The following is a 13074-nucleotide window of genomic DNA, read 5'->3' as shown; positions in this document are numbered from 1 at the left end:
TCTTTGGAAAAGGTCTCTTTATTAAGAAAACTGTGAAAGGAAAACAATAACCTGTTGTTCGCATTTGTACTGGTGCTTTGAGAGCAAGAAACAACCAGATCATGTGATCAATGTGCATGAGGTCCTATGAATAAATTGTTTTGATTTGTTTTTCACAATACCTAAAAATACATCAATAAATACAAAAGCAAGTTCACAGCTCAGTACTCAAACAAACAGAAAATGAAGAACATATCCTTATATGGTCTTGGTGAGCAGGCAGCTTTGCTTTATTACTTTCTAGCAGCATAAGCCTATTATTTTCCATCCCACAATGTTTTATAAACTAGATATACAAATCTTTAAAAATGTGCCATATTTTTTTGCCAAATATTAATTATTTTGGAATATTTGGCTTTTTGCAATGAATTCCATCCCCCCTCCCATACACCCCTCAGAGTCTGTGTACAGTCGGTCTTTAATACATATGATCTAGTTACAATTGGCTCAGCTAGAAACTCATTTTCTGTTGAAACTAAACAACAAATAAATATTCTTTCCCTCAACATTTTAAAACATGTTAACTGTAGAAGCTGTGGAAAGCTAACTCATGAATAGAGGTCAGCACAGGTACTGTACAAAATACAAATTAATTTTCATTGTAAGGGGATTGAAGTCAAGGCAGTCGATTCATTCGCAACATTTACAGTACTCAAAGAGAGGTTAACAGGTCTGTATACTTTTCCACTTTTTTGTAGTATCAGGTTACACTTGTTTGGTCTGAGCGACACTGGCCTGTCCTCCTAGGCAAGGCAGCTGGAACGCTGAAAACTGCAGCATATAACAGCTGGGGCTCGCAAACACACCAGTACAGAATGGTGAGTGCTGATAGCACAAAAGGCACCTTAATGCTGAATTCAATCCAGCCTCACATTAACATATAAAGTCATTCTAAGAAAGAAATAAAATAACCAAACAAAATGATTGCAATCTAGACAAATATTTGCCAGTTGGGTTTGAGGTTTAATACCCTAGTCAGATAGGCCAGGGAGTGACTGTATTAGTGGTAGCAATGTGGACATCATAGGGTGGGAATACATAGACTACATTCATACCCTAGAGTACGGCTCACTAACCCAGGTCTTTGAGAGCCCCCGTCCAATTCATCTTAAAGATCCCTCTCAGATCGGGGAATTTCCAACCCCCAGTTGTCTTCGTTTTATAGATCTCCCTATATCTGGGGGCTTAAATGAACTGCAAGTTGTTTTCTATATCAATTCACTTAATTGGTCACGGTGAAATTGTCTTAAAGCTTTAGAAATCTGTGCTTCAGTAGTGAAATGGAACACCTCCTTGATTAAGACTCCTACAGACTTGGGTTGGAGACCGTGCCCTTGACAACAGGTGTTCCACATGGGATGAACTTCATGGGATGTTGCCCATTTCAAACTGTATTCCAATTAACAGTAAATAAATGGGTTTTTGTCTTATTTTAGGGAATGGTTAATAATGGTGTTTGGAATGAAATTCCACTAAAGAAACCTATAATATCTGGGTTGGGAAAATACACCACAGCTAGAAAATCGTAATAGAAAGGACTGCATATTCTTAGGGCACTTCAAATTCCTCTGCTGGCCTCTACTCAGACATTATGCTCTAAAATACACTTTCAGTTTGTTCACACCTAACAGGAGCAAACCAATGAGAATTGCTCCACATTCCAATATAGTCTAACTGTGCCTCTAGTGTCGTATTGCAGACACACAAGGAGACATTGTAAAGTGTCGTCTGAGTGCAGGAAATTTACTCGAATTTAGAATGTCAGCCAACTAGGTGTTTTTGTCTATTTTGTCTTTTTGGATGTAGTACCATGGATTCTACGAGGCAGTAGATCATTCTGTGAACCTCCAGGTAATGTTTAGAACTCAGAGTCAATCACTGGTCTCCACCATTGAAAGTAACGTGTTCCTCCAGTGATGATCACGATATGAGAATCCACTTAAAACGTCACGTGGCTGAAACATCCTCGTGCCCTCAGAACAACAACGCAGACCTTTGTCTCATTTCAGCGACTGTTTTCGAATGCTGGTTCCAGCTCTGGCTTGCTGGTCTTCTCAGGCGAGGAACCAAATCTTGAACCATGATGTTCAATCCTCAGGACATTCACAGGATTTCCAAAAGAAGGTCAAAGTGAAACTGGATCAGGTGAAAGGTCTGTATGTTCCCCAAGCCTGAGTATCAAGATTCAGTTTTTCACAGATCACCCAGTCCTCAGCTGAACACTAAGAGTTAATGTGAGCCCCCTGTACAGTACAATATATGGTCGTCTCCTCAGGATGTTTCACTGGTTTACTTTGACATTCTCTTGGTCCCACAGCTGCATACAGAGTCTCGACAGGAGGGGGAGCAGAGGTCTCCTTCTCAGAAAGGAAAACAAAGATCCAGAATTATAATCACACGCAAGGTTCTCTACATTGGAAAATTTAAATCATTTCTAATGATAATGCTATTTTGACATGATATATCATACAGTATATATGCCATGCAATGCATAAAATTTCGTTGTGATATATTATGATAAAATGTAATAATGGCATTCAAATAAAGTCATTAAATTTACAAAATAATAAAGCAATAATATATTTTATACATTTGATTTTTCAACAAAATGATCAAGAATACTAAACGCAACAGTTTTGAGACGTCATCATTTTTCAATGTTGTGTGAGAGGGTTGTTTAGTGAGATATTTTCATTACGGTCATTTTTAGTTTGGAAAACGTAGGTTTCTCTCACAAATTATGTATCATTCCTGCTGCTACTATCAGATATAAGAAGAGGAGTGAGACGAATACCTGTACTGAAGCATATGTTGTGTTGAGGGGCTCTAGATTTCCATCTGTGCAGTGCAGGAAAAATAAGAAAGTTTAGAAACAAAGGAAAACCAAAACTGCAAAGAAACAATCACAAAGTCTTTCTCAAAGTGCAGACGCGCAGTAAAATATCAAGGAATCAGGCATGTATATTATAAACATACACATCTGATGCGTATGTTTTATATATATACTGTATATATAAAACCTTGAAAACGTTTCAGTTCATTCATTGCGTCTAGTATCTCAGATGTTTATGGAAACCGACAAGATGAAACAAATTAAAATAGGAAATGAGATGAGATAATATTGCAGAGTACTATTCCGTTTGGTACGGGTGCAACGCAAATTATTGGTTACAAAACAATTCATATTTTTTGTAATGCAAATACTATAAAATAGTCATGAACTGAAACTCAGCCATGGCAATATATATACAGTATAGTATAGTACATATAAAGCAAATTGCAAGAACATAGCCAAAGACATTTAAGGTCTCTGGGTAGGTCTTCATTCAGCGGTGATAGTGAGTGTATGTATTATGTAATACTAGTTGTAAGGGTTAAATCAAGTAAAGATATATTTCATGCCGCAAAGAGAAGAAAACAAACACAACGATTCTGCTGTTTAGCCTTCTTTGGGTGAAATCAAGATGTTTTTGCTCTGTGATGTTGCTGTGGTACACCAGCAGGTGAGAGTCTTCTCAGTAGAAGGTTCTGACCAATTACCCAATCAGAATACTGCTCTGCACTGTAGGAATGACAGGACACGTTAATCTGGTCTCCAAATTGAGATGTGGACAAACTGTGCAATTGTACCCTTTGTTCATGCTGGGGTGTTAAACCCTGAATCAAAGTGAAAAACAAAATCATATGACAGGCTTGTTTCACTTCTTTCTAAGGAGATTTACTCTTCCTATATCCTACTACATGTATATAGAGCAAATAATATTTTGACGATTTGACAAAGCTGCAAGACTTTTGAAAACCCATGCCTCTTTTACCATATTACATTAAGAATGATGTCGAAATGTCCAAGGGAAAAATAGGTTATGTGTTTTAAATTCCTAAGAGACTGCGTGAAATGACCGTGCTTGAAGATCAACAGTGAAAGTTAATGGGTTTGTGGTACAGATAGACATCAGGAAAGCTGTAATGAATGACCAAGCCTCGTGATTTTCAGCAGCCTGATGGACTCTAGGACTGATAGAAGAAAATGGAGGGATAACAAATTAGGAACATGGACATTGGAACAATGAAATGTGTTACAGTAAGTATTTAGATATCAAGACTTCATACATAAGGAGAACATACTGTATGTATGTACAGTATACATATGGATTTACAGTATGCACACCCTGTGGTGTAATCTGTCTGTTTGTAAGAACTAATTGGACCAATCTGTGTCTTAAATTCCATTGTTGCAAGGTCCATGCAACCTTGAATTCCATGTTTATTTACAGAAATATTTATGTAAATAGACATGTATCCTGGAGAGTGGTGTCAGTTTGCTGGCTGCAGAGGAACACTTAGACGTTGTTAATACCACACAGAAATTTAAGAGGAAGAGATTTCGTCTTGAGATGCCATCTAATTGAACCTTAGATTGTTAACACGTTTGTCAGAAAAATATTCCAGGTTCAAAAAATACAGTCTTCGTGAAATTGTGTTGAACACGTTTGTCCCAGAATTATCCTGGGGGAGGGGAACACAGAAGATTATTCAAGTTTTATGGTATTCTCTTAGCTTGTTAAACATGAGCTCTGTGTTTTCAGTTTAATGTCACACAAGGGAGACATTCCACCCATGAACAGTATCGGGCGAAAATTAAGTGTTACACATTTTGTACATTCATCGTTTAAATTACAGGTCCAGTAGCTTGGCAGAATAGAGAGTACCTTGATTAGTAGCTCTACGATTTTTTTTAACACATACATAGATGCTCAGAATGGAGATGATTAAGATGGTCAAGATGGTCCCAGCTGTCACACCAATGATCCCTGCTGCGTTGTGGGGCTCGCTGTTTCTACCTGAAATGACAGATGTATTTTCCCATCAATAAAGGAAACAAGTACACGTATGCCTTACAGGTACAGTACAATAGCACTGAAAGAGCACTTGGCTGTTTAAACAGTAGGTGTGCAAAGGTTAAAATGCACCTTATTTTTGCAATCAATCAGCTACAGTAAAGCCCTTTACTCAAATCCTATTGTCATGACTTCCATCGGGATTAAAAGATTAGTGGGACAAAAATGAAAACAAAACTACTCCGGATTTTTTTTTTTGCTGAGTAGAAGATAAACATTGATCCCAATGATAAATATTCACTTGGATTGCTCTTAAATCATTTAATCATTGTGTAAAGATGAGGGACAAATAAACTGTTAATTTATTGAAATGCTTTCTGTAACCCTCCTTATTTAAGTATTAAATAAGATGATCTTCTTTGCAAAACTACATTCATAGGCTCAAAGTGAATGATGGTTTTTGCCATACTTACAGACATCTTTTAAAGCCAACGAATGAGAATCATTGCTGACTCGGTTGCTGGCATTGCACACAATACTGCTGTTCTTTACAGTGACAACGATCTCCAGGTCATCCGACTCTGTGTAGTCTCTTCCAACTTCAGTGCATTGTGTCTGCTGGCAGCGGTAGGAAACAGAATTGTCTTGACCGACAGTGCAAGTAGCAGAGATGTTGCAGCGCTCTTCACTGACTGAAGCTGACTTCACCTTTAACTCTGGTTTAATCACAGAATCTACAATGCAACAATTGATCAAATATATTAGTTCATTCGGATAGTCTTGATAGTATTGTTTTCACTGAGTGGAGACCATTTGCTGATCAATACTATTATCCTTGTATCAGCACAGATGGAACAAGGTGTGCGAACAGAGTCTTCCAACAGTTCCACTTGAGTCACATGCAGTCTCACACACTGCAAGACTCAGACTGTATTAGTATCCATTTAACAGAACAGCTGCTTGCAATGGTGTCTCACACTAACACAGGCTCACAGACATTTGTAAAGGCGTACAATTCCCTACCAGTACCTGATATAAACTCCAGATCCTATCAGATTATATTATTATAATGAAAAATCTTAACCCAAGTTAGTGGAAAACAGAGCTGTAGTCCACCCTCTCCAATGCTGAAATGTAGTCAGAGCTGTGTCACTGAAAGCAACAGACATGAAGACACTTCTGCCTTGCTTCATGTGAAGAGATATCTGGAGGGTGTACAAGAGTCTTTGCCTCTTCATTTCGAATTCAGTATCAAAGTAAAAACTGATATCACCCAGATTACAGTAAATCTACATTACTGTATCCTTGCCTCATTCCAGCCCCACGTTGCACCAGTAGTATTTATGAGATGTTCTTCTCTGGACAGACAGCAGCAGAAGCTGTTAAATGATAAATCTGTGTTCATATACAGTATCAGTGCCTTAGACCGAGGAGAGCTTTGCATTACCCTGGCTGTTTACTACTGTAGGTACAAAACCACAGCTCGCCTTACTTAAAAAAAAACCTGTAAATCACCTCACCAAGTCAACTCTGTATTTCATAGAATGTGGATTTACAGTCGCCACATACAATCATCAGGACCTGAGAAAGAAAATTCTCAACTATGCAAAAAAGCTGCACTTGAAAGGATTTTGCTTAATTGGAAAGTTATCAGTGTTGATTGAGGAAATGATGATTGTGAATAGTTCTGGCATGACATTAGGTACCCCCATTAGAAGCACATTTCCTGCAAACATGTAGAAACAATATCAGAAATTAACAATATTGATGAATGCCCTTTGTTCCCAGCTTTTGAAGATCTGACATTTGAAGCACAAGGTTTTAGTGGATTGCAAAATGATTACCACATGGATTGAGGGCAGTTCTTGGAGTATCTTCAGGAACATAAAAGTAAACATATATTTCAGATACTATTCGAGGATTGATGGAAAAACTGACTTGTAATATTTGTATACATTTTTTCAGTCTAGACTTCATATTGTCCACTTATAAGTAAAAACAAAAACATATGCACACAGAAACTGCTTAGTAGTAGCACTTAAAATTTTAAAACACATACAGTACCTTGGGGGATTAATCTGTAAATCACAATGTTCTTATCTTTTCCATGTATGTCCTGTGTTATCGCTGTGTAAATTCCTCTATTTGACTCCTCCAGTTTAAGAATTTTAAGAGAGAAATTTTTCTCATAAAACATAACTTTCTCCTTATATCGAGGGAAAATTTCGAATTCATTATTCTTTGATGTGTATTCCACTATAGTTTGGGTATTATTCAACTTCCAGTAAAATTTTCGGAATTCTGCCGGCTTCACTCCTCCCACATCCAGAAGGAAAGACTTTCCTTTTGAACCATAGCGGTCGATTACTTGTTCAGATTCAGTACCTGGAAATGGAAAGAGACACCATGGAATATCCCCAGTCTTAAACTTCTATGCATAGTATATACAGTACATATAAAGAGAGGAGCAGATTAATTTTACATATTGTACACAGTCTTTTGGTTGTTCAGATTCAATATCTGGAAATGAAATAAAACACAATTCTAATAAATTAACAATTCTAACTTAACCGTCTGTATATAGTGTATATATATAGATCAAGAGTAACAATGTACAGTATACATGAACATTACAGGATGAGCACACAATCTATGTTAAAAATGGCAGCAGTCCTTAAAGTATACTATAAATGTCCTTCATGTCTTCATGTGGTCAAGAACATTTTTAAAGGTGTCTCTTTCCTGTGTGATGCATATTTTTAAAAATCCATAACTGATTGATTGATTGACTGATTGATTGATTTGTCAGTTGTGTTTTTGAATATTTAACACACACAGGCACATGATACAAGACATGGGTCCCAAAACACACACTTCACGTTATTCATTTGGCATAGTTGAAGAAATATGAAATAGCAGCATAAGACAAGCACCAATATTGCTATTTGTACTGTAGTTACTTGTACAGCTAGAACACATAAAAGGAATATGGAATATTACATCTCCAATGCAAATACTGTATCCTAATTGTTATATTAAGACTCATACATATACAGAAATGAACAATGCATATACAGTATGAACATTACAGATTAAACACACACTGTTTTTAAAAATATCAGCAGTCCTTACAAGTCTTTCATGTCTTCATGTGACCAATGATATTTTTCTAAAAGATACATACTGCTTTGTTTGTGATACATATTGTTGAAATTGCTTAATTGATATTTCAGTGGTATTTGTAAATCATTAAAGCATGCTAACCCACAGCACAGCACTAGGTAAGAGTAACTTTTTCTCAAATGCTGGAACAGGTGTACACATAGAATAGATTGTGGGGTTTAAGATATTTTGAATTTTAATACAGGAGAAGAATCAGTATTGCTATTTTTACTGCAGTAATTTATACAACACATAAAATAGCCTTTACAAGACCAAGTAAAGTGTTTTAGAAATTAATACATTCAAAACATTTGATCAATAAAAACTATGAATAGCTCAATTCTTATATAAAAAATCTTAAAAAAACAATCTTTTTTTTTAAAACCTATTGACATGAGCAGGTCTTAGTGATTTAAAAGGAAAATCTTTGCAATCATGTTTGTAAAGTGGATTTCAGAGTACAAAGGTACACCATTATAATGCAAGGATTGGTAAAAGAACTGGCTCAAGACTTGGGATTGAGTGAAAGGACGTGGCTTCAAATCCCAAACACTCTACTGTTCATCCCTTATTCTTTAAATGTACTCTGGGGTCATGTACTCTGGGTCATGAAACCCACCACATCTATTTTAGATCCCATTCCCACCACTTTATTCCAGTCCTGTTTCTCTTCTCTCTGTCCCATTGTCCTCAATATAATACATGAATCCTTGAGCACCGGCATTGTACCAACGGTCCTCAAAACTGCTGCTATTACCCCAGTGCCAAAGAAGCCTAACATGGCTCTCGACAATCTTAACAACTTTCGCCCCATCTCCAACTTACCCTTTCTCTCTAAAATTCTAGAACGTGCTGTCACACTTCAGTTACATAACCACCTCATGACAAACAACCTTTTCGAACCCCTCCAATCTGGCTTCCGTCAACTTTACAGCACAGAAACCGCCCTAGTCAAAGTCACCAACGATCTCCTAATAGCTTCTGATTCTGGTTCTCTTTCCATACTCATCCTTCTTGATCTCAGTGCTGCCTTTGACACTGTTGACCATAACATCTTGCTTTCTCGTCTCGAGACTGTGTTTGGAGTCTCTGACACTGCCCTCAAATGGTTTAAGTCTTACCTCACTGATCGCTGTCACTTTGTCTCTCTCAATGGGTACAGGTCTGAAATTGGTCTTGTCAAGTCTGGTGTCCCTCAGGGCTCAATACTGGGCCCCTTGCTCTTCAGCATTTACATGTTCCCACTTGGTCAGCTTTTAAGATCACATGGCCTCAGCTTTCATTTTTACGCTGACGATACTCAAATATACATCCATACCAAACCCGACACTGATGTGGCTGTCTCTAAGTGTTCACATTACTCCTATCCTGGAGTCCTTGCACTGGCTTCCGGTCAAATTCCGCGTAGACTTTAAAATCCTCATGCTCACCTACAAGGCTTTACATGGCTTGGCACCTCAATACCTGTCTGAACTTTTATCGCCCTACTCCCCACCTCGCAACCTCCGCTCTTCAAATTCTGCCCTCCTTACTGTCCCCCAAGCCCGTCTACATTGTATGGGCGACAGGGCCTTCTCCTGCTATGCCCCCAAGCTCTGGAACTCCTTGCCCAAGGATATTAGAGAGTCACCTTCTCTAAACTCCTTCAAATCCAGACTCAAAACCCTCCTTTTCAGAAAAGCCTTTACTTAACTGGTTCCATTCTTCACCCCTCTGCTCTTCTTCATACCATCTTCCACGGTCTCCTCTATTGTTATTGTTGTATTGTTGTAATTATAATTGTGTCCTGTCTTGTGAAATTTTCTTATTTATTGTTGTAGTCTTCTTATTTATTGTTATTGTCATCCTGTAAAGCGCTTTGAGAAGCCACCTTTAAAGGCGCTATATAAAATAAAGTTTATTATTATTATTATTATTATTATTATTATTATTATTATTATTATTATTACTCTGCTCAGACTGTTAAGTATAAAACCACAGGATGCCAGTGCAGGGTAGTTTGAACCCCATTCAGAAGAAGTTAGCCAAAGGGTAGCTTCACAGTGTAGAAGTGGCAAAGGAAAGTTGCTTGAGATGAATGTGAAGGGAGGTGTCCGTGTTTTACATATAAAGCTGAATTTGTAATGATCGTGATTAGGTGCAGCTGTGTGTTATTGACTTGTTATTTTTATCCCTCCTGAACCACTCAGGACCCCTCAGGTACACAACTTCCAGGTCTCAGCTGTGTTCTTGAGCTTTAATTCATGCCCTTCTTCCTAGTCTGAAAAATAAAATGTCCTGATTCCCAGTGCTTTGCTGAGCTTTTCGTTTTTAAGTGATTGCAAGAAACATTTTTGTGCCAAATCTATTCCGTCGCAAAGCGTTTCTGATCTGCATCTGGGAAGTAGGCACTACTGTTAGCTCCAGTACAGAAAACCTCACAAAGTACAACTTCAAAATTACAGCACAAGGCTTTGCACTAACCTTCATCTTGATAACTGGAAACTATGCTTGTGGTAAACATCTGACCTCATGAGTAACTGTTGACTTCAGAAGTGTTACTGGCGGTGTTTAATGTATTTGAGCATTATAAATGAAACAAAGATGATATATGAAAATAAATATTCATTTTAAATGATGTTAGAAGTCTTACATTAGTAGTTCAACTTGACAGCTTAAAAAACAATAAGCAACAACACAAAAGTAATTGTTTTAATTAGAACAACATTTCTAGTCGCTTGTTACAGTAGTTACTTCAATCGCATTGATATGACTTTAATACCATGCCTTTCACAAGTGTCTGTTAACTGTGCTGCCAATGTGAATGGAGTCTATAAGGATGAGGTTAAGGATAAACTCTTATTCCAGGTAATATTTAGGTGACATAATGTCTATACTACCCACAAATTATTAAGAACCGCTGCAGGCTCCTTAACATTTTTTGATAACATAGCACATTTTATCTCCTGTAATTGTCAGAATTCTTTTGGGGATTTATGGTATTTATTCAAAAGAATTCTGAGAGAGGGTGAAATTCTAATGTTACACTTCCTGTCCCCTGCATATAAATACTCCATGGTTGTAGCTATCTCCCTGGCTCATTATTAGCCATATCACTCTGCAACTCACAACTAGCAACCCACTGGAGCTCAGCAGGTGGGAGCCTGGTCAGTACCTGGATGGGAGACCTCCTGGGAAAAACTATGGTTGCTGCTGGAAGAGGTGTTAGTGGGACCAGCAGGAGGCGCTCACCTTGCGGTCCATGTGGGTCCTAATGCCCCAGTATAGTGACTGGGACACTATACTGTAAACAGGGGCTGTCCTTCGTAAAACTGAGGTCCTGACTCTCTGTGGTCATTAAAAATCCCAGGGCATTTCTCGAAATAAGTATGGGTGTAACCCTGGCGTCCTGGTCAAATTTCCCATTGGCCCTTAACAATCATGGCCTCTTAATAATCCCTATGTACAAATTGGCTTCATTATTCTGCTGTCCTCCCCACTGACAGCTGGTGTGTGGTGAGCGTTCTGGTGCACTATGGCTGCCGTTGCATCATCCAGGTGGATGCTGCACACTGGTTGTTGTGGAGGGGATCCCCATTACCTGTAAAGCACTTTGAGTGGAGTGTCCAGAAAAGCACTATATAAGTGTAATCAACTATTATTACATTATTATTAGTGAGGAGAGTTGTGATCTTCAGCAGACACTGTCATTCCCTTAACCAGATGAAGTTAATGGCAAAATATCCCTTTTCTCTGAACACACATATCACTAATATACTTTAATATCCATCTTTTATATTCCACTGGTATAGAATTTAACCGTTCAGAATTTCACTACTAAATTACCTGTTATATTTATTTTATTTTTTTTTTACTTCTATAAAATTGATGGCTTTAATATCTGAGAACTCCACTATCAAACTTCCTATCAAATACAAAAATAAGCAGCCAGTATTTTCCAGGACCTGGTCAAAATGGAACTTTACATCAAATGATAAGAAAACAACCATAAAACTATTTTAAAACATCACAGTTTGGTGAGTTGAGTTAATGGACTCACACATTTGGAAAATTGACAATGCGTTATAATTGCAACGCCCTTTCAACCCCATTAATTACTGGATTATTTTAAAATGTAAGTGTATGCATCTAACGTGAACAGAGAAAAGAAGATTTGTGACATTGCCACGCTAACATGCTGATAAAATATACTTTTATATGTTTAGTTGCGCTTTATTTAGCACATATTAGTTCATGAATGAAAAACTTGTCAGATGTCTGTATGTCTCATAATCAAGCATTTTGCTCAAATCAAATTTAAATGTGTACTCAACAGGTGTCTACTTAAGATATTGAATACTGGTCAAAGGTATATATATAATCTCTCATATTTTTCAGTGACATAAATACTGTATTCCTTTATGTAAATTGAAGTAATGTCTTAAAGTAGTGAACATATTTTTGAATTTTTTAGGTAATCTTGCTTCTTAAAAGCTTCTTCTCCTCAAAAGCTGATTGTCAAAATCTTAAAACATCCGTAAAACAGCCTTTTTTTATTGTACAGGTAGTTTGGGGCCATGCAGAGATTATTTTTCAAATTACAGTATTTATAGAGTGCAAGCGGGTATATACAGTATAATTTTTCTGGCCAATGCAATTGTTGCTTATTGGCTGCCCATACTTTTCACCAACTTCGATGAACATTTGTCAATACAGGTTTAAGTAAGCATGTGCTAATAATGAAACAAAAAACACAAGAAATAAAAAGACATTCCTATCAGAAATCCCAAAATATTAAAATTTTCACTGCCTTTACCGTTCTTGTTCCCTGGTTCCTTTTTTATTTATACAAGCTGCATCTGCTTGCAAAAATACAGAGCTATATGTGCTAAACTCCAAATAATAGAAATTATTTATTTAAAGTGTAAGGGAATAAGAGATGTACCGTACCTTCCAACATACCCACCAACAGCCAAAGAAATGAAAAGAAACGTAAGCAGACACATGCAGGTATCTCCATCTTGTCACTGCAGTAGAAGACAGCTACAGTACTTCC

At 37.3% G+C, this 13074-nt stretch overlaps 1 protein-coding gene across 1 annotated transcript; it reads right to left on the bottom strand.

The window, feature by feature from the left end:
- On the bottom strand, positions 1-13074 carry LOC107075926 (CD48 antigen-like). The gene is made up of 6 exons (XM_069188502.1): positions 12969-13074; positions 6942-7262; positions 5351-5611; positions 4749-4880; positions 2834-2877; positions 1-2396 (listed from the first exon to the last, which is right to left on the bottom strand). The coding sequence occupies exons 1-6, from the start codon at positions 13036-13038 to the stop codon at positions 2262-2264; spliced, it is 963 nt and encodes a 320-aa protein (XP_069044603.1). The 5' UTR covers positions 13039-13074; the 3' UTR covers positions 1-2261.

The sequence above is a fragment of the Lepisosteus oculatus genome, chromosome 4 (genome assembly GCF_040954835.1).
Source record: "Lepisosteus oculatus isolate fLepOcu1 chromosome 4, fLepOcu1.hap2, whole genome shotgun sequence".
In the NCBI taxonomy this organism is placed as follows: Eukaryota; Metazoa; Chordata; class Actinopteri; order Semionotiformes; family Lepisosteidae; genus Lepisosteus; species Lepisosteus oculatus.
The sequence above is the reverse complement of the archived record's forward strand: the minus strand, read 5'-3'. Positions and strand labels throughout refer to the sequence as shown.

What these genes read in the sequence shown, in the direction of transcription:
- LOC107075926 (XM_069188502.1), bottom strand. Translation starts at nt 13,038, where the DNA reads ATGGAGATACCTGCATGTGTCTGCTTACGTTTCTTTTCATTTCTTTGG. An exon ending in GTTGGTGGGTATGTTGGAAG is followed by an intron (nt 7,263 to 12,968) that starts GTACGGTACATC and finishes TTCCATTTCCAG; the next exon opens with GTACTGAATCTGAACAAGTA. An exon ending in GTTGGCTTTAAAAGATGTCT is followed by an intron (nt 4,881 to 5,350) that starts GTAAGTATGGCA and finishes CTGTCATTTCAG; the next exon opens with GTAGAAACAGCGAGCCCCAC.